This window comes from Gymnodraco acuticeps, unplaced genomic scaffold (genome assembly GCF_902827175.1).
Source record: "Gymnodraco acuticeps unplaced genomic scaffold, fGymAcu1.1, whole genome shotgun sequence".
In the NCBI taxonomy this organism is placed as follows: domain Eukaryota; kingdom Metazoa; phylum Chordata; class Actinopteri; order Perciformes; family Bathydraconidae; genus Gymnodraco; species Gymnodraco acuticeps.
This window is the reverse complement of record NW_022990023.1, coordinates 136,921-159,518: the sequence shown is the minus strand read 5'-3', so window position 1 is coordinate 159,518 and position 22,598 is coordinate 136,921. Positions and strand designations below refer to the sequence as shown.

General features: G+C 41.5%; 1 protein-coding gene across 4 annotated transcripts; it reads right to left on the bottom strand.

The window, feature by feature from the left end:
- Positions 1-366: 366 nt before the first annotated feature.
- On the bottom strand, positions 367-21,932 carry LOC117544943 (ATP-citrate synthase). Of its 4 annotated transcripts, XM_034214483.1 has the most exons (30): positions 21,758-21,932; positions 19,637-19,818; positions 18,496-18,618; positions 16,522-16,584; positions 15,932-16,122; positions 14,826-14,905; positions 14,383-14,513; positions 14,042-14,160; positions 13,236-13,372; positions 12,841-12,902; positions 12,070-12,187; positions 11,681-11,835; positions 11,133-11,226; positions 10,845-10,901; positions 10,495-10,524; positions 6,089-6,230; positions 5,480-5,648; positions 5,262-5,366; positions 4,875-5,071; positions 4,705-4,786; positions 4,486-4,596; positions 4,275-4,402; positions 4,093-4,186; positions 3,431-3,585; positions 3,162-3,312; positions 2,686-2,829; positions 2,373-2,486; positions 2,151-2,233; positions 1,827-1,903; positions 367-1,741 (listed from the first exon to the last, which is right to left on the bottom strand). In XM_034214483.1, exons 2-30 carry the CDS (start codon positions 19,793-19,795, stop codon positions 1,647-1,649), a joined length of 3,366 nt encoding a protein of 1,121 aa, XP_034070374.1. In that variant the 5' UTR covers positions 19,796-19,818; positions 21,758-21,932; the 3' UTR covers positions 367-1,646. The 4 variants fall into 4 exon arrangements, with proteins under 4 accessions (XP_034070374.1, XP_034070375.1, XP_034070376.1 ...); XM_034214484.1 differs by lacking the exon at positions 10,495-10,524; XM_034214485.1 differs by lacking the exon at positions 10,845-10,901.
- Between the last annotated feature and the right edge of the window lie 666 nt (positions 21,933-22,598).

Sequence of the window (22,598 nt, the reverse complement as noted above, 5' to 3'; positions counted from 1 at the left end):
GCATCTTGCATGAACGGTGCTATATAAATAAAGATTATTATATATAATATATCTCAAAACACTCACATGTAAATATCCTTTAATCAAAAATTACCTTCAGATCTTCAAACTAACTTAATATCTACCATTTTCTTTCAATATTAACCTCAACAGCTTTACTTTTGAATTAAAATGTTCCCTATGTTTGTCTTTGGAGATGACTCATAAATCAATTGTTTCATTAGCAATTACATTCCCACTGAAAATAACCTCTTAACTTGACAAAAGAGCAAATCTTCATATACTTTGATGGAGAGGAGTGTTTCAGAGGATTTGCTCATCTTTACTGGACCTACAAAAGATTTAGACATACACATCAGCCAAAAATGAAAAGTAAAACAATAAGTTCTTTATTATTATTATACTATACGACAGCGTATTACAAAAAAACAAAGCATTTTTTTCACAGTTAAATAGAAACAGCAAAACAAAGATCGAACACAGCAGGCCGTACAGTGGGTGGTAACAAAGCGTTTTGAGTCTGTGTCAAGCCAGAACTGTATTATTATTTGTATTATGTGCAATAACTATTCCAAGTAAAGCAAACCGCTTTCATGGTCCCTCACAGAAATGTGCTTTCAAAGACTCGAAGGGCTCATTCATGAAGCATTTTGTCACTCCCCTTCTGATGCTTCTACATTTTCCTGTTTTCTGACAGTTATTCAGAACACAAAAAGTTCAATTTATACTTGGTGTGAAAGACTTCCCTAAAACCGCATCTAATTGACAGTAACCGATGAATTTCAACCACTGGTTTACATCCAGGGTTGTTCTTGTAAAGGCAATAGTGTAGTACCACTTAAATCATCATTTGATTGTTTGTTTAGTTCCTTTATCTCAGTAGAATACCTCCTTTCCAAAACATGAGATCTTGATTAGCTCTGGAATATCCACCAATGGACCCGTAACAACATTTCATTTTTAACAAAGATGACAAATTCCCTAATAATGACTTTGGTTTAAAAAAGGACCTTTCCTAATGGGGTGAATACAGAAGGAGGAGTTTTAATCTGACATTATTTGCTAACGTGTTTTAACTAAGGTGCAATACTTAGAAAGCATAATCAAGCTCACTTTCTTGTGAACTAAATCAAATAAATTGTTATAAACTATTTTGAGTAGTTTAAAAAAAAAGACATGGTATTGTAGAGCTTGAAAAATGCCACATCAGTAGCCTTTACTGAATATTAACAGAACAGCCAGCGTAATGCAGGAGTCAGGTTTGAAATGTGGTTTGAAATGTGCTTTGAATCCCGCAGTTTTTGCCTTTAATGAAAGTTCCAATTGATTTGGTGCTTCTGCAACAGCTGTGGTTTGGGTTTGTGGTCAAAATTGAATAAGTTACATCGCATACTTTAAATAATTTGTCAAAAACTAAATCTAAAAATATAATTCCCCTTTTTTCCGTAAAAACTAGATTGAAAACCTTTTCCCATATCCCTCAGCCAGACAGTACTTTTTTTCTAGAATGACTCTGCCCAGTTTCCCCAAGGCTTCAGTTTATCACAACCGGAGAGAGTACATAAACCTTAAGTGTGATGTGAAATGCTGCCTGACCCATTTGGGCAGTCCCAACTGGAAGCGCGTCCTCTTCTGGGATGCAGAGATTACATGGACATATGTTCAGGAAGCACATATGAGATGTCATCCCACGGGTGGCGGTACAAACCCTGTTTCAGCCTCTTCTGGTCCAGGTAATGCCCTAATGCAAGAAAAAGACCAGTTAGATGTTTTGTTTTTACAATTTACATTACAAATGATCATGGCTCTATTGGAATGGAACTCACCAATAAATCCCATACTACGGCCAAGGACAAAGATCCCATTTAGTGCACCGATCTCCACAAACTCGTCAGCCTCGTCTCTGGAACCGGTTCAACATTCATGTGAGAAACAATACTCGACTGTGTGCTTACTATTGCAGAGAAAAGACAATGTACTTTTGGCTTCTGAAGTTTCAGTTTAATAAAAGGGATTTTTAAATAGTTTAATAGAGTCATAAGAAGATGAGGTTCCTCATGTGAAAGCTGGTGTATTCAGAGATAATGAATGACTATATTGAACAATTCTATTGTAGAATTATAAAATATGTCTTGCAGTTTTAGTCTTACCGTGTGAAGCCACCACATGTCCTGAGCAGGTCCACAAAGGCGACACCAATAAAACCGTCTACGTTGAGTATCAGGTTGGGTTTCTGAAAAATGTCACAGGAATAACGGTAAATTGCACAATATAATGTCAAATGAAAAAAGGAGAAAAAGTTGAAATAGTCTCATTGAAAACATTGTGCGTTTCAAATGTTGTTCACTTTTGATAATAAAGTGGACAAGTACCTTAGAGGTGGTGATCTTCTCTACGTCTAGGGCGTAGTCAAGCATTACGGTGGAGGGGAAATTCTGTTTGACATAGTCCTTCAGAATCTGCACACGCATGTCTGGGTTGTTGATCTGAAAACAGACAAAATGTTTTTATTTCTAATGAAAGCTCTTAACTGTTCTGATAACTAATATTCATTTAGTTTGATTTTAACTATAACAATAATTATGCTTAGGCATAATCTTAACAACTGTGTTCATTAATCAGTGCCATTGTTTTATATAGCTTGATGAGGTAACGAGAGAGTATGAGAAACTGAGCGCCGCTTACCGATTTGACTCTGTGGCCGATGCCCATGATCAGCTTGCCGTCCTTCTTCATCTTGTTGACAAACTCCATCGGCACCATGCCGCTGTCGAATGCCTTGCTGAACTGCTTTGCAGCTGCATCCAGAGCGCCTCCGAAACGGTCCCCCTGGAATTCATGAATGAACAATGCTTCAGTACAGAAGAGATAGGTGATGACAGGTGAGCATTTTCATAATTTCTGTCATTGTTTTCTGGTTAAAGTCACAATTTCTTAGATCTATGTTGTGTTTTCTTTGGTGGAACCTATAGAAATAAGCGGTAACGGCATGTGTCTTTAGATCCAACTTTCACTTGTTTCAATACAAATGTTTTATATTAAGGGCTTTCATCACAGGGACACAGGCTCAAACATCATTGCAACTTTACAGCTATTAAAGAAAATCAACATTACTACTTGTATTGATGGTGCATGTGCACAAGTGTCTAAGCAGTACTTACAATGGTGAGCAGGCCGGAGGTGAGGCTTGAGATAAGGTCCTTGCCAGCACGAGCACAGACAATGGTGTTGTGTGCTCCAGAGACAGCAGGTCCGTGATCAGCTGTCACCATCAGGCACATCTCAATGAACTTGCAGGCATAGCGCGGCAACCTAGACACAAACACAGCACAGCTTATTCCTCTACAGATCTATGTGTAGGAAATGAAGCCAGTCAACACTTCTTCTCTCGGTAACATATCACCAGTTGTAGTCTAGGCGTCATTCTGACCTTCGTTGAAACCAAAGCAAGCCCAGCACTCCTCCTAGACCCATCTCCTCTTTAAAGACCTCTGTGATGGGCATGCCGGCGTAGATGAGCTCCTGGCCTCGCTCGTCACAGATGCTGGTCATGAAGGAGGCTGGTTTGCGAATCAGACCCAATTCCTGCAGGAGAACCAGAGGAGGGTTGAATCAATAATAACTGGGTATCAACACATAGGCAAGGCAAGGCACGTTTATTCATATAGCACCTTTTAAAAGCAAGGAAATTCAAAGTGCTTTAAAGAAAATGAAAAACATTAAGTGCATTAAGATAGATGAAAATAACAGTGTGAAAATGTCATTACAGCTTATAGCAGAGATCAGTATTGGCTTATAATGTATGCGGAGGGAATGGAAACAGTGGCGCCATTACATATTTTGTCCACCAGAGGAAACTGACAAGTCTAATATTTCGACTTTTAGGCACCACGTTCAAAGGTCAAAATGTGTTAATAGTTTATACATAAATTCTCCTTATACATTCACCTTATCCTATCAAATGTATTGTAAATTGTAATTATACCAGATTCAACATATTCTTTAGTGGCCAACAGAGATGCATTTGAAAGAAAAGCGGGAAAAATAAGCCACATTTCAGCTTTTCTAAGAAGTAATAATAAAGTTGCTTACCCTGGCCCAAGAGTAATCCATAGGCACTGTAGGGGGGGGAACCTCCTGAGCAGGAATGATGGTACCATTGGCCACCAGTTCGTCATAAACAGTCCTGTTTAACAATATATTCACAAAATCAGCTCAAACCCCCGAACTATTCAATGACATCCTGTGGTGTGACTGTGTGATGAATTTCTCACTTGACGACATCGCCCAGCTCATCAAAGCTCTTTGGTACATAAGCGCCGGCGTCCCTCAGGGCCTGGTTCTTGGCTACTGCTGTCTCTGAAGCCTGGTTGGCGCAGGCTCCTGCATGGCCAAACTGAACCTGAAGATGGCAGTGAGACAGGTTGAGCTCAAAAACTCAACAACACAATTCAAGCATGTTTTGAATCATTGTGGCCACCGAACCTCTGAAGTGAACATGGTGGCGCAGGTTCCAATACACCAGCACACCACAGGCTTGGTTATCCTCCCTTCTCTGATGCCTTGGCAGATCTTGTACTCTTCTGAGCCTCCAATCTGGGTTATAATAGTGAAAGAGATTTAAAAAATGCAAAATGACAGAAAAACAACAACATTGTGTTGAGGTTAATCTGAAAATATAAACATTAGTGGAACAACTCTCACCTCTCCCAGCATAATTATCATCTTAACCCCTGGAGTGTCCTGGTAACGAAGGACGTGGTCCATGAAGGTGGAGCCTGGATATCTGGAAAACATTTTTTTTTAAAAGACAACAGTTTTACAACAGGTTTTTAACTGGACATACATCACTCCTCAGCTAATAAGTTATTTACCTGTCCCCCCCGATGGCGACACCTTCATAGACGCCGTCTGTGGTGCGGGAGACTATGTTATTCAGCTCGTTGGACATGCCCCCGGAGCGCGACACATAAGCAACGCTGCCAGGTCGATACAGTTTGGAAGCCAGGATGTTGTCCAGCATGCCACCTGTGTTGCCGATCTTAAAACAACCCGGCTTGATGCCACCAACCTAGGACACAAAAAATAATGGGTATCATATGTGTGCCAGTTGAAATGTGATCGTTTTCCGCTTACCAACTGATGATTGAAAGCGTTTATACACTCTCAGACAAAAACAATGACACCTGCATTGACAGTCTACAGCAGTACTTGAAAAGAGATCCTTTTTTTTGTATCTCTTGGTGAGATATGAATCATACCGTAGCAGGGCCGATGATAGTGACACCTTTCTCGTCTGCCATCTTGATTATCTTCCTTGTCTGAGCTTCAGGAATGCCCTCAGCGATGATGGCGATTGTGTGAATCTGAAAACACAATCAGATGAGAGAGATGACTTTCATGTCGAACTGCATCCTTAACCTTTATGCAGTGATGTATGGGCATATATTTCAACATATTTTACAGTAAGTCTTTGTACCTGTGGGTGCTGCATGGCCTCCATTGTGCTGTCGAATGCTGAGCGCAGTGAAGCGAAGCTGATCAGGACGTCCACCTCGGGGTGCTTCTTCATGGCGTCGTCCATGCTCTTATAGACGGGGGTCAGGATCTCCTTGTGACCCCAGTAAAACTTCTGCTTGTGATCCCCACTACGTAACACAAGGCAGAAGACTATAAATAAAAGATTTGGTCTATAGTCGAGTACAGGTTTCCAAGTTTGTTATTTGTCAGAACATGTTGACTAAAAAGACAGATCAATTTAACCAAGATAAAATATGACTTGAGAAAAGACATGCATATCTGACAAGTTAAAGCAGGATATTTGGATAAAGAACTAATGTATGGGTGGAAGAAATGTCTCCTTAGTTCTTTACACAATGTGACAAAGTGATCTGTGTAGTTTTTCTTTTAACATTTGGATCTGGTAGCAACAACACACACATTATAAGACAACGCCACATGATGTCTGCACTGAAACTGAAATAAGGAGGATACTTTTGCAACACTGTGGAGATTGTCATAATCAGTGGAATACAAAGTCCTGTAATTCAACTGATTTTAAACAAACTTAAGATCTTGGGGAACCTACGTGAAGGGGTACACCATGGCTGCCACAGAGGGTTCGTCCCGGGAGCACACGTAGTCAAAGTCCAGCATGCCTTGCACTGCACGCGTCTGCATACCCCACACTATGGCCTTGGTTTGTTTTCTGAAGAGCGTGGTGGCTCTAGCTGAAAGAAAGAGAAGTCAGACAGAGAGAAAATGAATTTGGCGATTTAAGCAGAAACAAAAATCACAACTGGCAAGAGGGGGAGGAGTCAGGCTCAGGAAAACAGCAGGAATGGTAACAACAGAGACACAGGACAGGAGGTAGAGAAAACAAGTCGTCACCATAACAAACATCGCTCCAGAAGGAAGGCCATGTTTCTCTGATGCCGTTTGCCGGCCATATTGACATGGCGGATCTTTATACGTGCATTGTAATATAAACCCCACACATTTGTAACCACCTAAATGTCTATGCAGTATGTATATATATATATATATATCTCCTACAATATATTCACATTTTTTACTCTGAGTTTGTAAAGATTAGTACTGTAAAAATCACCCTACAAGCTGTAAGCCTCAATTGTGATGATAAAGTTGTCATCTTGTTATTCAATTAACATATTTCAAAGCAAGGTCCAGATAAAGCAACCCCCAGAGTAGTGCATTAGGTTCAAAATGCAGAATTTCCTGTTAGGGTACAATGTGGTTTGGAATTTGTTTTCAGTTAGTCACCATCATGCCATTAGTTTAAGGCCTCGCAAGTCTCTCCTCTCTGTCCAGACTCACTGCCTTTGTAAAAAACATAACTGGGAATAGTTTGACTGATATTGCAATTGCATTATAAGAGTAAATTATCCTTTTTCAAAAGATATATTAAAATGATTATGGTGAGATTTTTGCAGGGGATTTATGACACATTTCCCCCCCACAATAAGCCACATTGTCATTTTGATAAAATGATTTGAATAAGGATGTACTGGCCTTAAAAGGGTAAGGCAAATGTTAAAATGATTGACTCGTTTAGGCTGTCTACCTCATAGTTTTGTATATTCTTATATTATATAAGAATTATTCACCAATGTCACTGTATGCTTCCTTGACAAATGTATGTTCAGAAAAAACAGCCACCCTTAAAAAGGCGAGTAAGCCACCCTAACAACACCTAAACAGAACAGATTGCAGGGAAACATCAGCAAAAAGAGTGTGCAAGTAGATTTTGACAAGAAAGCAACTGGAGACTTCTAGAATTGTGTGAGTAACATTGTGTTTTTAGACTTCTCTCTTTCAGTGTGTGTACTCTGTATCAATGCTCTGTAGTTGATCTGACTGGAATTGTGTTTTTAAAACTCAAAACCGCTACAGTATCGGTCAGACAGAAACTTGGGAAAAGTCATTTGACTGAAACCTTAAAAGTGAACTAACTGACTGCTAGGGTTAACTTTGATTTAAACATTTGTAGAATACTAAGAGCTTTATTGAGTAGGTGTAACTGTATTAAGGGTTAAACTCATAACTTTATAACTTAGGGTTTAATGTAATTGACTTAAAAGACAATAACATATCAGGAGGAAGCCAGTCTAGATTTCCTTTTGAGGGCCACCAGCTGCAGAGAGTTAACTAATTAAAAGGACGTTGCCCCACAGCTGTGAGAACTCAGCAATCAGGTGTCCATTTTAGGTAGCACTTTCCTGGAGCGTCAGCTTCAGCGTCAGACGGGCGAAGACTGGCAAAGACATTAGAGTCCTACAGGAGTAAGACTGGCAAAGACATTAGAGCCCTACAGGAGTAAGACTGGCAAAGACATTAGAGTCCTACAGGAGTCACGAGGGAGGCAAAGAGGAGGCAAATCCTACTCTGATTGAGCTAAGTATCGCAGCTGTTTTTATTTTGTTTTATTTGGTTGTTTAGCCCCTCATGCTATAATCATGTGTATTTTCTCCATTCCTGTTCATGTGTCTTCTCGCAATTATCACTGGCCCCGTGTATCTCGTAATCGATATAACCGGCCTGCTCTCGTCTATCCCACATGCTCCACTGAGATCCAACATCTAGTTTCAGGTGGCCTGTGGAATTGCCAGTCAGCTGTTCCTAAGGCTGACTTCATCTCTGGTTACGCCTCCCTGCAGTCCCTGGATTTTCTTGCTCTCACTGAGACCTGGATTACACCATCCAACACATCTACCCCAGCAGCTCTCTCCACAGCATATTCCTTCTCCCATACACCCAGACCCACTGGCAGAGGAGGTGGCACTGGTCTCCTGCTCTCTCCCAAATGGAGCTTTTCACTCTTCGAGCTACCTAACTTCACTCCTTCCACCTTTGAATTCCATGCCGTCACAGTAACCCATCTCTCACAGCTCTCCTCTCCTCTTTCTCTGCTTCGATCTCTCAGGCAAAAATCACTTTCTTTCAAGATAAGATCCAATCTTCCTATTCCAATCCTAAAAAACTATTTTCCATCTTCTCCACCCTCTTGGACCCTCCAAAAGCCCCTCCCCCCTCCTCACTTCTGTCAAGCGACTTTGTTACCCACTTTGAAATTTTTTTTGATGATATTCGCTCTTCTTTTTCTGACTCACCTTTACTCACCGCTGGGTCACCAGACCCTCCTTCCACCCACACACTAACCTCCTTTTCCCCTCTCTCTCCAAGTGAGGTTCTTACCCTCATTACCTCTGCCCGCCCTACCACCTGTCCTCTGGACCCTATCCCTTCAAACCTCCTTCAGACTATCGCTCCTGATATTCTACCGTTTCTCACCCACTTCATCAACACTTCTCTAACTTCTGGTCACTTTCCAAACAGTCTCAAGGAGGCAAGAGTAAACCCTCTCCTAAAGAAACCCACTCTCAACCCGTCTGATGTTATAAACTAAAGGCCTGTCTCTCTCCTCCTGTTCCTGTCTAAAACACTTGAACACGCTGTCTTTAAACAACTCTCCTATTATCTCAATCAGAACAACCTTCTGGATCCGCACCAGTCTGGTTTCAAGGCAGGTCACTCCACAGAAACTGCTCTCATTGCTGTCACGGAGGAACTGCACACTGCATCCCTCTCCTCTGTCATCATCCTGTTGGACCTGTCTGCTGCATTCGACACGGTGAATCATCAGATCCTCCTTCGCACTCTCCAAAAACTTGGAGTTTCAGGCTCTGCACTTTCCCTCCTCACCTCATACCTGAAAGACCGTACCTACAGGGTGACTTGGAGAGGGTCTGAGTCCGACCCTTGTCAATTAACTACAGGGGTCCCTCAGGGCTCTGTTCTTGGTCCCCTCCTCTTCTCCCTGTACACAAACTCGCTCGGATCAGTCATTAGCCCGCATGGTTTTTCTTACCACTGCTACGCTGACGACACCCAATTAATTCTGTCCTTTCCCCGCTCAGAGACCCAGGTCGTCGCACGCATCTCTGCTTGTCTAGCTGACATCTCTCAGTGGATGTCTGCTCATCACCTCAAGCTCAACCTTGACAAGACTGAACTGCTCTTCCTTCCGGGAAAAGATTGTCCCACTCTTGACCTAACAATCAACATCGGCACCTCAGTTGTTTCCCCGACTCAGACTGCAAGGAATCTGGGTGTGACCCTAGATAACAACCTGTCCTTCACTGCAAACATCGCTGCTACAACCCATTGCTGCAGATACACGCTTTACAACATCAGGAAGATACGTCCCCAGCTGACACAGAAAGCGACGCAGGTTCTGGTCCAGGCTCTCGTCATCTCACGCCTAGACTACTGCAACTCCCTCCTGGCTGGTCTACCTGCATGTGCCATCCGACCTCTGCAGCTCATCCAGAATGCAGCGGCTCGTCTGGTCTTCAACCTTCCTAAATTTCCGCTCCCTTCACTGGCTTCCGGTAACTGCTAGAATCCACTTCAAGACACTGGTACTTGCTTACCATGCTGCGAATGGATCTGGCCCTTCGTACATCCAGGACATGGTTAAACCGTACACCCCAGCGCGTGCACTACGCTCTGCATCAGCCAAACGACTCGCTGCGCCCTCGCTGCGAGGGGGACCCAAGTTCCCATCAGCAAAAACACGTGGGTTTGCTATCCTAGCTCCAAAATGGTGGAATGAGCTCCCCATTGACATCAGGACGGCAGATAGCTTACACACCTTCCGGCGCAAACTGAAAACTCATCTCTTTCGACTCCACTTCGAGCGATAGAACTATTAACGAAGCACTTTTATACTAATAAAGGACTGGCTTATCTAAAGCCAGTTGAGTAGCACTTGAAATGTTTTTGCTCTATGAAACCTGATGTACTTATATGATTCTGTTTTCTTCAAGTTGTATTTTGTTGGTCGAACGCACTTATTGTAAGTCGCTTTGGATAAAAGCGTCAGCTAAATGCAATGTAATGTAAAAAAGACAAACATGTGAAGGCAGAGGACAGAGAGGGCAGGAGGACAGGTTTGTTCACACCCTTCCCTACCTCTGCTGCAGCCAGAAGAGGCTATCGCTTCTGTGACCCAACGGGACAGGAACACAAAATGAGAACATAATGAGTGCATCTTTATCTCATTCATAAAACAGACTTCAGTGCATTCTGTAAACTGTGTCATCTCTTCATAAAAGCAGACCAGAGGACACACCATGCAAAGCTCAGCTGCTACAGAGCATGCCCTTTTAAAAAGGCCACACACACACACACACACACACACACACACACACACACACACACACACACACACACACACACACACACACACACACACACACACACACACACACACACACACACACACACACACACAGTGTGGGCATGGCACACCTATCACTTACCTTTCCAATCGCCTATGACCACATTCTTCAGAGGCCACAGTATAGAATGAAGAGAGTCTTAGAGAAACAAGCATGAAAAGGACGAGGGTGAGAGGACACAGTTTGTGCAGCAAACAAAAGAAGAGGAGGAGGAAACAATAGAATGAAAATTAAAAAGCAGAAAAGTAGCATTTGGGGAAGAGAAGGGAGAAAATACAGGGCGCAGGGATCAGTGAAATGAAAAAGCAGAAGTGTACGAGTACATATGGGGTTGTGCTCATTAGACAGTGGTAACACCGTGTTAGTTACCTGCTGGAAGACCTGCTTTAGATTTTTTAGCCGGGGTGACATCGTTAGACGTCCTGGCTTCGGAGAATGAAGCTGTCCTTGTTGTTGCTGGAGTCTGGTACAAAAAAATAGAGAAACATTCATGTTATTGAAAGCTTTCCGGAAGCTTCCACGAAGAAATGGTAGCAGGGAACCAACCATTTCCCCCTTACAGTATAAGTTTTACATTTCAGTGCACGCATGCAATGTATGAGCTTATTACCCATCCTTATGACAGGTATACATTTTAAAGAAAAACCACAGCTGACAAATAAAAAGGCCGAGTAGCGGACAGACCATAAAAAAGAAAACTGTAAGGCTTCACAATAGAGCTACTCAAGCAAGTTACAAACTCAAACCTTAAATAGTGTTTGAACATGCATGATAAGGACAGCTCAAAATGTGAATTCCATCCAACTGGACAATTGGCACATTGAAATTAATCTCAAGCGATATGACATCTGTAATGTGTTTAAAATAAAAGAGCTGCAGGTCATGTCAAATCTCATTGTGTGACTGAATGTAAGTACCGCTGCACTGTTGCTGGCGTTGAGGAGGAAGTTAGCCGTATGAGCGTCCATCGGCGGCTGGTTAGGGATCGGCTTGTGGCCCAGAGCCATTCCAACAATGGCCGTCATATGGGTCTCAGTACCGAACACATGGATAGGAATACCTGTGGTCTTCCCTGCAGAAAGAGACAAACAGAGACATAGCTGTTCAAATAAATGGTTTAACATCTTTAAGTTTGTTGAATAAATATGTTACATTTCTTTTAATGACAATTAGTTCTTGGAAGAGAGTCGGGGTCGATCATCTATCAGTGCCTGCCGCTTTTACAGCCAACAATCAAACACTGAAATCAGTTTATCAAGCATTTCTAAAGTAACAAACGATTCTTTGTAGCTCTCATCTCACTCACCTACTTCTCCCATCACCCTCAGCCCCTCCTGGTAGTTGGGTCCGCCACGTCGAACAAAGATGGTCACCTCGTGCTCCTTCAGAGGACCTTGGTAGTCTTTGATTGCCCTGACAATGCCCTAAGGAGAGAGAGAAAGGTGTCGGTCAATAACAGCTGCTCAGAGAGACGGAAATAGAGTGGTGCAGTGACGCATCCTAAAAGCCGGAAGTAAGCTGCGAATGTGTACCTTCCTGTTCACCCGACAAAAACGCAATGCAATTTCTCCATAGGATTTTGGAAAATAGCTGGAAATAAGGTCTGTGGTTGACACGCATTTAAGAGACGGATCACGTTTTGTTCAGTCGGATAATCTCCACATGTCTACCCTACTTTTATAATTTTCTAATCATAAATCTATCGATCATAAATCTATCTATTAGATGATGTGACAGACATGTGGAGATTATCCAACTGAACAAAACGTGATCCGTCTCTTAAATGCGTGTCAACCACAGACCTTATTTCCAGCTATTTCCCAAAATCCTATGGAGAAATTTCATTGCTTTTTTGTCGAGGGAACCGGAAGGTACCCATGCGCAGCTTACTTCCGGCTTTTAGGATGCGTCACTGCACCACTCTATTGGTCTGTGTTTTGGGGTTGGATCATTTAAAAATATCACTCCATCTTTTCCAATGTTACGTACCGTAGCTTTAACATACTTAAAGACCTATAATAAGATTTGGACTGGGGTTTACTTTTCATGATGTCTTTCCTATATTTATGCGTTTCACCTTGAATGTTGCTGCTACGTTGGTGAAGTTGGCAATACTTCCTCCGATGATCAGCACTTTCCCTGCAGGAAACAGAGAGAGTAGTGTTGTTGGGAAGATGTTCATGACTGAAATGCGACACCCCAGTTACAGTTTGGTGACAGCCATGAGGTCTATTGCGGGCAGCCCACACACAGTGAACAGCGGCCTTGTGACAATCTTAACAAAAACATGAAGGTCACATTGCAGAACCCACATTTTATTGCTTAAAAAGCAAACTTGGAAAAGTCCCAAGGAAACGTCCTATTAATATAAAACAGTCAAGCTTGGTTTCCAAAAGTCTGAGACTTGTTGTGGCTTATTTTATTGACCTTGTTGGGGAAAAACAAGTCTCAACGAGTGTTGGCTGCACCGACCTTGAGGATGTTTCTCCCGTGTCATGAGAGAGAGGATTGTTTTAGCGTAGTCGTAGGTCTGCTGCTCACTGGGTGCGCCAGAGTACTCTCCGTAGTTGGCCAGTTCGTCCACCCCTCCCAGGTCACAAATGGTGTCACTAAGGAAGAGGAAAGATGGATGGTTAAGTACTGAGTTCACATTTTAGTTGTTGCTTTTGGTTTAAAAATAACGGTGCAAAAACTGCACTTAATGCTGGCTTCAAGAGAGTCATTCTACATATACCTCAATTTTAAACTTTGCAGCAGAATAAAACACGTCTACAGCCTGGTATGAAAGGTGGCTTTGGTCTCTATAGCTAATTTCCCCCATTAGTGATAGGTGTTCATGGTTTGCATTATATAACTCACCCGTTTAATTACATTAAAAGGCTTAAAGTTGCCAATTATTCGTGCCTTAGTTCACTCGCCGCTAGCACTTTCCGTCTGCTCTGCTCCGTCACCTCTGCCTGACTCATCTCCACCGATAACCTCATTTTTAGATTAGCCGGAAGTTAGACAGTAGCGCTACAGCCGTTTTTTCTACAGGGTATGGTATAATGCATACATGCCTCATGTGCCCACAAGAAAAACTGCATAAGAGACTAGGCATTTTACAATAAAACAAAACTAGAAATAAACAAGAAAGTAGAAAACATACATGTTACGCCATGGAGCAATGACAGTTTCACACAATATTAAAAACTCCATATAGTATTTTTTTTAATCCAGCAAAGCAGATTCGTTAGCTAAAGAAGCTTGATATGAACCCTTATTAAAGATAGGTGTACCTGTAGACTACTGAAGCCCCTCCCCCGGCCACCATGGTCCAGATCCTGCCCTGAGGGTTCAGCAGCGTCAGCTTCAGACTGGCTCCACTCTTTGCATCCAGGTCAGCTATGTATGCCTCCTGCACACGACAAATCATACAGTGGTAATAAGGCCAAGCAGGAGGGCATAACAATGTTGCACTTCAGTTTCAGTTTCATGGGTTAGGGTCCAAACCTGGAGGTTTGGACTTTTTAGTATATTTGAGGCGGTCCAAAACTACACATTGTGTGATGCATTTCAACCCAATAGATCTTAACACACATGTGCATAAAAACCTTCTTTACTGTACTTCAGATCTCACCTCTGGATATGCTTCCCTGCCAAAGGGAGGTGGGAACTCCACATCCCCCCATTTAGCCTTGCAGATGTAATCTGCTGTGGCATCAATCTTGGCTGCCATGTCCAAGACGTACACTCCATCTTTGGTGACGACTGGTTAAGAGAATAAAAGTTGTGCTATTTATTATTGTGATGTTTTCATGTTTTTTCTCAAATGAAGATGTTATAGAAGAATATGCCACAGTGGTACATTTTAACATTTATCATTAATATGCACCATTAGTAAATATTTCCCATAAATTAATAATGAATCCCCTCAAAGTACTTAATTCATTCTGATGAATTTATAATGGTCAATTTGAGCCGTTGGAATAATAAAATAATTGACATATTCCCAAAGTGAAGAATGACACTCCATCTCACTCTTAGTGTCCTAAAGTCTTTGAAGTTTAACATAGTTTGTACCTATAGGGTTGATCTCAAGGTAGGTGAAGTAGAGGTCCTCGTACAAGTTGAAGAGGCCAACTATGAAGCTGGCTAAGACTCTTTAAGAAAAACAAAAACATTCCATTAACATTGGGAAACGTTAAGAACATTCATATATTATACATTACATAACATATTATGCTAAGTGCTGCCACTTATAACATACAGTGCAGCAATAATTTAATTCAGAGTGGATCACACTTTGACTAGTTTCTTCACGCACTCTGCCTTTGGAAGCAAACAGAAATGTTTTGCTGCATCAAAGAGGGATCAGCATGTTCTCTGCACCCCAGGGATGGTATTTGGAAAAGGGAAAAACTAATCTAAAAAACACATCTCAAGGTAACCCAACAGCTAAAATACACAAACTACAATGAAGAGAGACTTTGATGTATTGGAAGCAAAAGATAGCAACAGTTACAAAAGGAATCATTCAAAACCAGGTTAGGAGGATATAAGCCTATTTTAAGCAAACGTTTTAAATGTTGCAAAACAGAAATGCAAATTATTTGCACATTCATCTGCCAGCAGTGAAGCAATAAACTACGCTGCAAAAAGTGTAGTTTCGTCATCATTTTGTGGTACATGCTACACTTTCTGCATGGCTGTTATCTGGCAGTAAACGGATCTGAAGGTTTGAGGTTAGAGGTTGCAAGTCTGAGAAAAATGGTGAACTCTTCCGAATGTTTATAACTGGGCTAGTTTTTAAATGGGAAAGCTTAAATTGTTCTTTCATGGCAGTTCATTTTGCCTTGTTTTATGCTGTCTGGAGAAATATAAATCCAAGAAGATGCAAAAACACGGGCAATTCAGACGTTTTCATTTTGTATTTTCATACTAATGCAGCACTTCTAAATACACTCATATGAAGTTAAAGGAAACACAGCTTGTGGTAGGTGGGACAATAACTATATATATCATGATTTCAAATATGGATGCTTATCAGTGTTGTATTTGTAGCAATGGCCTAACACATGAGGGGGTACAACCTCTTATCCAAGTATCTCTGAAGAGAAATTGGGTTGAGTTGACTGCTGTAGATCTTATAGTGCGGATGAAAACTAAATGAAAGCATGTGTCCTTACTGTTTCTTGTCTTCAGGAACGTGTGTGAGAAGCTGCTCAGTGACCTGGTCCTCACTCAGCTTTTCGTTCACTGCCACCATCAGCCTCTCAGCCTTGGCGTCCACATCGCCCACCTCCACTCCTCCCTCGTGGTGGAAAAGCACTTGGTCGCCCTCACGTGTGGCATAAATACACACATAAAACTCCTCCTCCTGGGTAGATCAGTACAGCGAGTTCAAGCATATATAAACAGAGATTTCTTTGGTAAACTGCAGAGCGACTGTTTCACCTGTTTACAAAAGGCTGACGAGCTTGTTTGACAAATATCCAATTTAGCAGAGCTGACCTTGAGACATGTTTTCTCACAGTCATGGGTGACACATATACTGCAACACTATTTCATCTTAGTTTGTTCTCTTCACAAAACTGTGAGGGCATCAACCACCTAATCACATGACCTGAATACAAAAACATATTTGTGTCTTTGCCCTGGAGATTTGACGTACTTGCTAAGCGTGGTTACTAGTGGTTATTGTTTGTGACTTAAGGGTAAACAAATTAACTTGACTTTCAGAACAGGATGTGAAATGATGAAACGTAGCATACATCACCTGTGGGTGTGGAACAAACGGCTCAATGAGGAAGTTCTTCAGCACACCCTTTGCTTTTCCGACCTATTCAAGACAAACACTTGATGTCATCAAACCCAAACACGTCATTTCATACTCCTCCCAGGTTTAAATGTATAATATACTGTCAGATCTACACACCCAGTTTTTCTATGTTCACCATGCCCTTTTTTCTATTCAAAGAAAGATGATAGAATGACGAATGATACTAAAAAAGCTAATTGAATGGCATGTCTGGCCCAGAGGTCGCGTTAACCGAATATTTTCCGTCTATGACGGATTTATTTTAACAATGACGGACAAATCTGAAAGCAGTCCGTCATTTTGACAGATTAGAACAAACTCGAACAGCGCCAAAGTTTCCCCGCAGCGAGGCTCCGGTGTTATGCATGCCCTCCAAAAAGGAAATCATACCGTTTCCAAACCTAACTGTGCCGTACAAATCATTGAAATGTCTGAGTTTTGGCTTTACGCTGTGCACGCTCCCGCGAGGTACAGCAGCCATGCATAACACGGCGCATGTGAACTGTCTTCACCCCCCGTCAGAGTTGTGTAAAGGCCGAGGGGGAATTCTGGATTTTGACGGAAGTTTTACGATCCTGTCCGTCAAAATGACGGGCAGCGAAAAAGTCTAGCGCAACCTCTGGTCTGGCCAGCAAATGAGTTTTCCTTTTTTAGCCGTAGTATGGAGACAGTTTGTTTGAAGTGCAGCAGGGCATGTTTGCATGTATGGTGGACCAGAAATAGTCCATGCTCTTCCTTGGCATTATATAACCTCTGACCTGGCAGATCTAAACATAAGCCCATGGCCTCTGGCACTGGACACACCAGCCTTCTGCACATAACAGCTCCACATGCTGGGACTAATGCACAAGAAAAAGAAGCGTACAGTCTTTTCAGTTACTGTACAAAAGATGTGATTTACTGCATGGGTCGGACTGTTTTACTGCATTGTTATCTTCATTTTATGACATAATTAGTCAGAAAAGTCTCCCTGAGAAGCAGAGACCATGGGTGTTTCTCAATGTCGAGGACGCTTGCTTTGCAGCACATGTCTTCTTTGCTTCAGAAGCGAGGCAAGAATCCTTCCTAGCCTCGGAAAACGAAGAATTGTGGAACAGGCTAACAGGTGTGCGTCATATGCGAGGCCCCGCCTTTAATGGAGCGCAATTACCGCCAAAGATTTGGAAATTGGTCCGTGCGCAAAGCATTGTAGGGATTTTAAGACCGCGGAGTCTGTGCAGCCTCGAAATTTCTCGTTACGAAGTACGCCGGCCTCGGTAGAATTCCAAGTATGCTGGACATTGGAACAGTCCTTTGGCGGCACTCGATGACGTAGTATGCTTGAAATAGTGGCTCTGGAGCAGCCTTCCTCGACATTGAGAAACACCCCATGTGCTAAACATATCTAAGACGCAATGCATTTATATCGCTAAATGAGACTTCTTTGTGTTTTTTATAACATCACATACCAGTCATACTACGTCAGCTGTTATTCCACATATTTCAATATTGGAGGATTATAAAGTGGAAGATAAAAAGATAACAAAGATAAAGAAACAAATGAAGACAATAAAGTTATCTGAGAGCGGATACACGGTCAAAGTATTTGATACTTATCCTAGCAAATTCTGAGAAAATGTAAAAAACTTGAATAGGGATACAAACAACAAACAGCTTTCCCTTTAGTAAAAAAGCCTGATTACTCTTTGTCAGGATGACAAAACAGCCAGATGACCAGTAAAGCTGCTTTCGGAATGTCATGTAAGGAGTGTAAAAAATGTTTCTGGTAGATTACTTTTCATCTACTTGTGCTTGGTTTTTTGGTGCCTGATAAACAGTGTGTTTGATCTGTTACCCCAGAGTTCCTGGATCATATTTCATTGGCTTTAAAAAGGTAATGCTGGGCTGCTTTCTGTCTAAAGGCTCACTAAGACAGACAGAGAGATTACTCACAGTGGTCTCCTTCATCATACGGGTTTTAAGCCACTCTTGGACACCCTGCAGGTCCAGGTTGATGCCCACCAGCCCGAGCTTTCCCCGCCGTTTGATTAGTTGATCTGGCTTCACCACCAGCCGCTGTAGGGAAGAAAGTCAACGATTAATTAATTATTTTAAAAAGGCACAGATTTGCACCGATACTGGTGTGACAAATACAACTCATATACGCTAAAGTAGGATTCTTGGAACACAGAATTATAAATAATTTGACACAAACTAAAACATATTAAACTCAGATATGTGGTATTTCCTAATGCGGTACCACTTTACAATAAGACTACCCTTATAAAGGGTTTATAATTAGGTTGTAAACACTTTATTAATCATTAAGAACCATTTATAAACCAGTTCTAACATGTTTTCATACATCAACACAGGCGCACTATTTGGCAAGATGACTAAGCCTTATATTGGCTACTTAGCGAGAATCAACTCAGTGAGCAACAGATACCAAGGATGCTGGCTGATGAAGAAGACGAAGTAAGCTAAGTAGCCAATATAACGGGAGGTGTGTGGCGCAGTGGATAGAGCCTTGGTGTTGGGATCAGGGGGTCACAGGTTCAAACCCCACTGCAGTCAGCATGTCGTTGTGTCCCTGAGACACTTCACCCCAAATTGCTCCTGTGGGGATTGCCCACAGTATTGAGTATGTACGTCGCTTTGGATAAAAGCGTCTAACAAGTAACATGTAATGTAAGACTTAGCAGTACAGATAAATGTGGGCTCACTATTTGGCAAGCAACCGGTCACAGTTGCCCTGTTTATCTCATGTCTTATAAAAGCTTATTAATGATTTATAAAGTGTTCACAACCTAATTAATAAATAATAAATGAATTACAAACTATTCGTAAACCCTTTATAAGGGTAGTCTTATTGTAAAGTGGTACCCCTAATGCTACTAAAACAGTCAAATAATGCATCTAGACACATCACATGCCACTGTGAAGGTAATCACATTATGTCCAGCAAATCATGCACACAGTCACAGTACATACAGTAGATAATTAGCCTCATGACTTCAATCAGCAGAGGAAAGAGTCTCAAACTAAGACAGGCGAGTAGAAGGATGCGTTGTGTCTTTCTCTGCAGCCTTACCTCAGTCAGCAGCCATGGATGATCCTGTGCCAGGCGGACCCAGTCGGTCTCAGCCGTGGCGTTGGCATAGCGGAAGCGGTTCTGCACGGCCGCCGAGGTGCAGATATACTTATACAAGAACTCTTTTCCCGTCTGCTCCGAGATGGCTTTCGCTGACATGGTGGCGCTGGATAGCACAGGACCTTCAGGAGAGAGAGGCCGACAGTTCATTTCACAGAGTTACAACATCACCACATGTCGACATTGATGGATAAAACAAACAAAAGCCAGGACAAATCGATTCGTTTTTTTTTGCATTCCTTCGAACAAATATAGAAATAGAAATAAATTGTGAATCTCCTGAATAATAAATCCATGTTTTGTGCATCTGTTTTTTGGGACACATTTTATCAATCACCTATTGTCCTACAAGCTTTGATCTAATGACATGCATATTTCATTAAGTTCAAGTTAACCGTTAAAGTTTTCTGGTGCTTTGCCAGCAATATTTGTGTTTGATATTTCCACAGCGACAAATCCTTTGCTACAGATCGAGCTAAAGCGTAAAAGTATTCCCTGTCTGCTGAATGGTCACATGTTTATACAATTCACTTGAGCTGGCAATGAAGGCAACTTGTAACATCCAGACCAAGAGAGAGTTAAGGTCCACAGCCAATGGATGTGCACCAGAACTTAAAACGGTATGAAATAGTGCGTGAACTATATCCTTAAGGCAGAAAAATCCTGGGTTTATTTGATTGATTCATAAGAATAATGTCTCTGTTTAGGCTACATCATCATCTCAAACTATCATAATAGAGAGGGAAGAGGATATTCAAAAATAAATAGTACTATTTATTATTTAACAAACGTTAAAGTCATCACGTCAATTTCATCAAAATTCACACAGCTTGACCAAATGAGGCATTTTCGTGTTTTTGCAATTCAGTCTAGTCACAAAAAGGATATGAACCTCAAAAAGCAAGCAAACTATCCTTTTGTTATACGTTTGTGTGGTAAGATGTGAAGTTGCACTGATGATCCTGAAATTCCTGTTTTAAACGCGTTGTCGTACCTGCTCTGCAGACATGTCACTTACAATACTGCATCAGAAATAATGTAGAAAGCAATGAAGAACCTTTACAACCACTTCTAAAGACCAAACAGAGATAAGCAGTGAGCCTTTGTAACATGCATCATATCTCCCCTGCCTTTGTGTATCTGATAACACGTTATGATGGCTTTATTTCAGCTTTACAAATGCTCACAGTAGCTTTATGATAGCAGCTTCTGCATCAGCTGCAGCACTACAACATATAAAGTCAGTCTGCAAGAGGTATGTCAAATGTAACCTGGGGGTGTCTGGCTTGGATTTAGCTTAGCACGCTATCCTGTCATGCTTTCATAGCCAGATGTCCCAGTGTTTAGCCTTCCATAACCCACGGGTCCAGCCTATTGTTTGAAGCTATTTAGCCGTGAAATATGTGTCACTGTACAGGCTCCTGAGATGAAGGAGACTGGGATTGGTAGGAGGCAACGGCAACATCACATGGGGCCAGAAAGGGGGTACTGTTTCAGCTGCTATAGCATCACTTTTCCCATGTATTCTGTAATGCTACATCTTGTGCGTCAGGCCAACACCAGTGAATGGATCTCCTGTACCAGCTACCACACCCACTCCACATAGTTAGTAGCCTCGACTAGATAACCAAGCAAGTTCAATAACGTGCTGTGCGTAAATAAGGAACTTCCTGGAATGGAGATGCACACATGTATAAGGTGAAGCGAAAGTCGACAAGTGAGCTAGGTAAAGGAAACAACAAGCTTTTCAGGACGGTCAGGAGAGGGAGCTGATGTAGTTATGTTTGTGATTCATTTCTGCTTTTTCTCACCAGGCAAATTATGCGTGGTTTGAATATATCCCAAAGATAAACAGCTAAATTAAACAAAGTAATAAGGAGTTATACTTGTTCTGTCTTAGGCGGGGTGACAGCTGTTGTATCAGATATTACAGCATCTTACACCTGAAAGTCCTGTCTGACTGGCTAACTGCTGTAGCCTAACACTGCTGCATGCAGCCTTTTGCTAACTGGTGAAGCTAACGTTGGTGTACAAAAACAACATTTAACGGGATGGGGTTACCTTGTCAATTAAAGTAGCACCTCCTTGAAGTGCAATAATCACGTCCCGGTGTAAAATGGCACAGCTAAAGAGTCACTACTTGTTGTTGAACCCGCTTCTGCCAGTTGCCACCTCGCCTCACTTTCGTCCCTACTGTCTCACCATAATCTTGCGACCGATTACACGTCGGCGCCGGCGCCTGATTGGTCCAAACCTGGTCACGTGATTACGTCAGTTACGCCCACATGACTACATGAGGCCACCCAAATGTTTATATCTAAAAATTGTGTAATAATATTTAAAATGTGCAAAACTTTTATTTATTTGTATATTTCCCTAATATTCTTACTATTCCTGCAATTTAGACACATTTAATAGATTGTGTTCATGTTTTCTTTTATAATTTGTTTATAAATATTCTAAAATGAGCCACTTTAAAAAAAAAATGTATCTGTGCTGGAAGAAGAAATAATACCCCTAACTTAAATAAAAGTAGACTAAGAAATACCAAAATAAAGTCTTCCAAAACTATTTCTTTACACATTGCATAGGTTTTTTTCATTATGAGAATACATATGTAAAACAAGCATGCTTTAGGGAAACCCTCTTTCAAAATGGTATACAATATGTTTTTGGATTATATAATATAGCAGAAATACTTTTTCAGCTAGTTGAGCTGTCATTTAAAAACTACTCCACGGTATATTCTGTAAGGCAGTTTACTCTATAACAGTTCATCAACTTTTTAAAGCAGATTACATGTTTTTGTGTAAATCCTAATGAAAGTAACTATGGCTGTCAAATGAAGATAATACATTATATTAATTGAAGTAGTATTTTAGTAAATTACTCCATACATAAC

Excerpts from the sequence above, each read along its gene's own strand:
- LOC117544943 (XM_034214483.1), bottom strand. The coding sequence starts at position 19,795 with ATGTCAGCGAAAGCCATCTCGGAGCAGACGGGAAAAGAGTTCTTGTAT. Across the intron at positions 14,906-15,931 it reads GTTCCTGAAGACAAGAAACA|AGTCTTAGCCAGCTTCATAG; the intron begins GTAAGGACACAT and ends TTTTTCTTAAAG. Across the intron at positions 14,161-14,382 it reads GCAGGGAAGCATATCCAGAG|GAGGCATACATAGCTGACCT; the intron begins GTGAGATCTGAA and ends TGTCGTGTGCAG.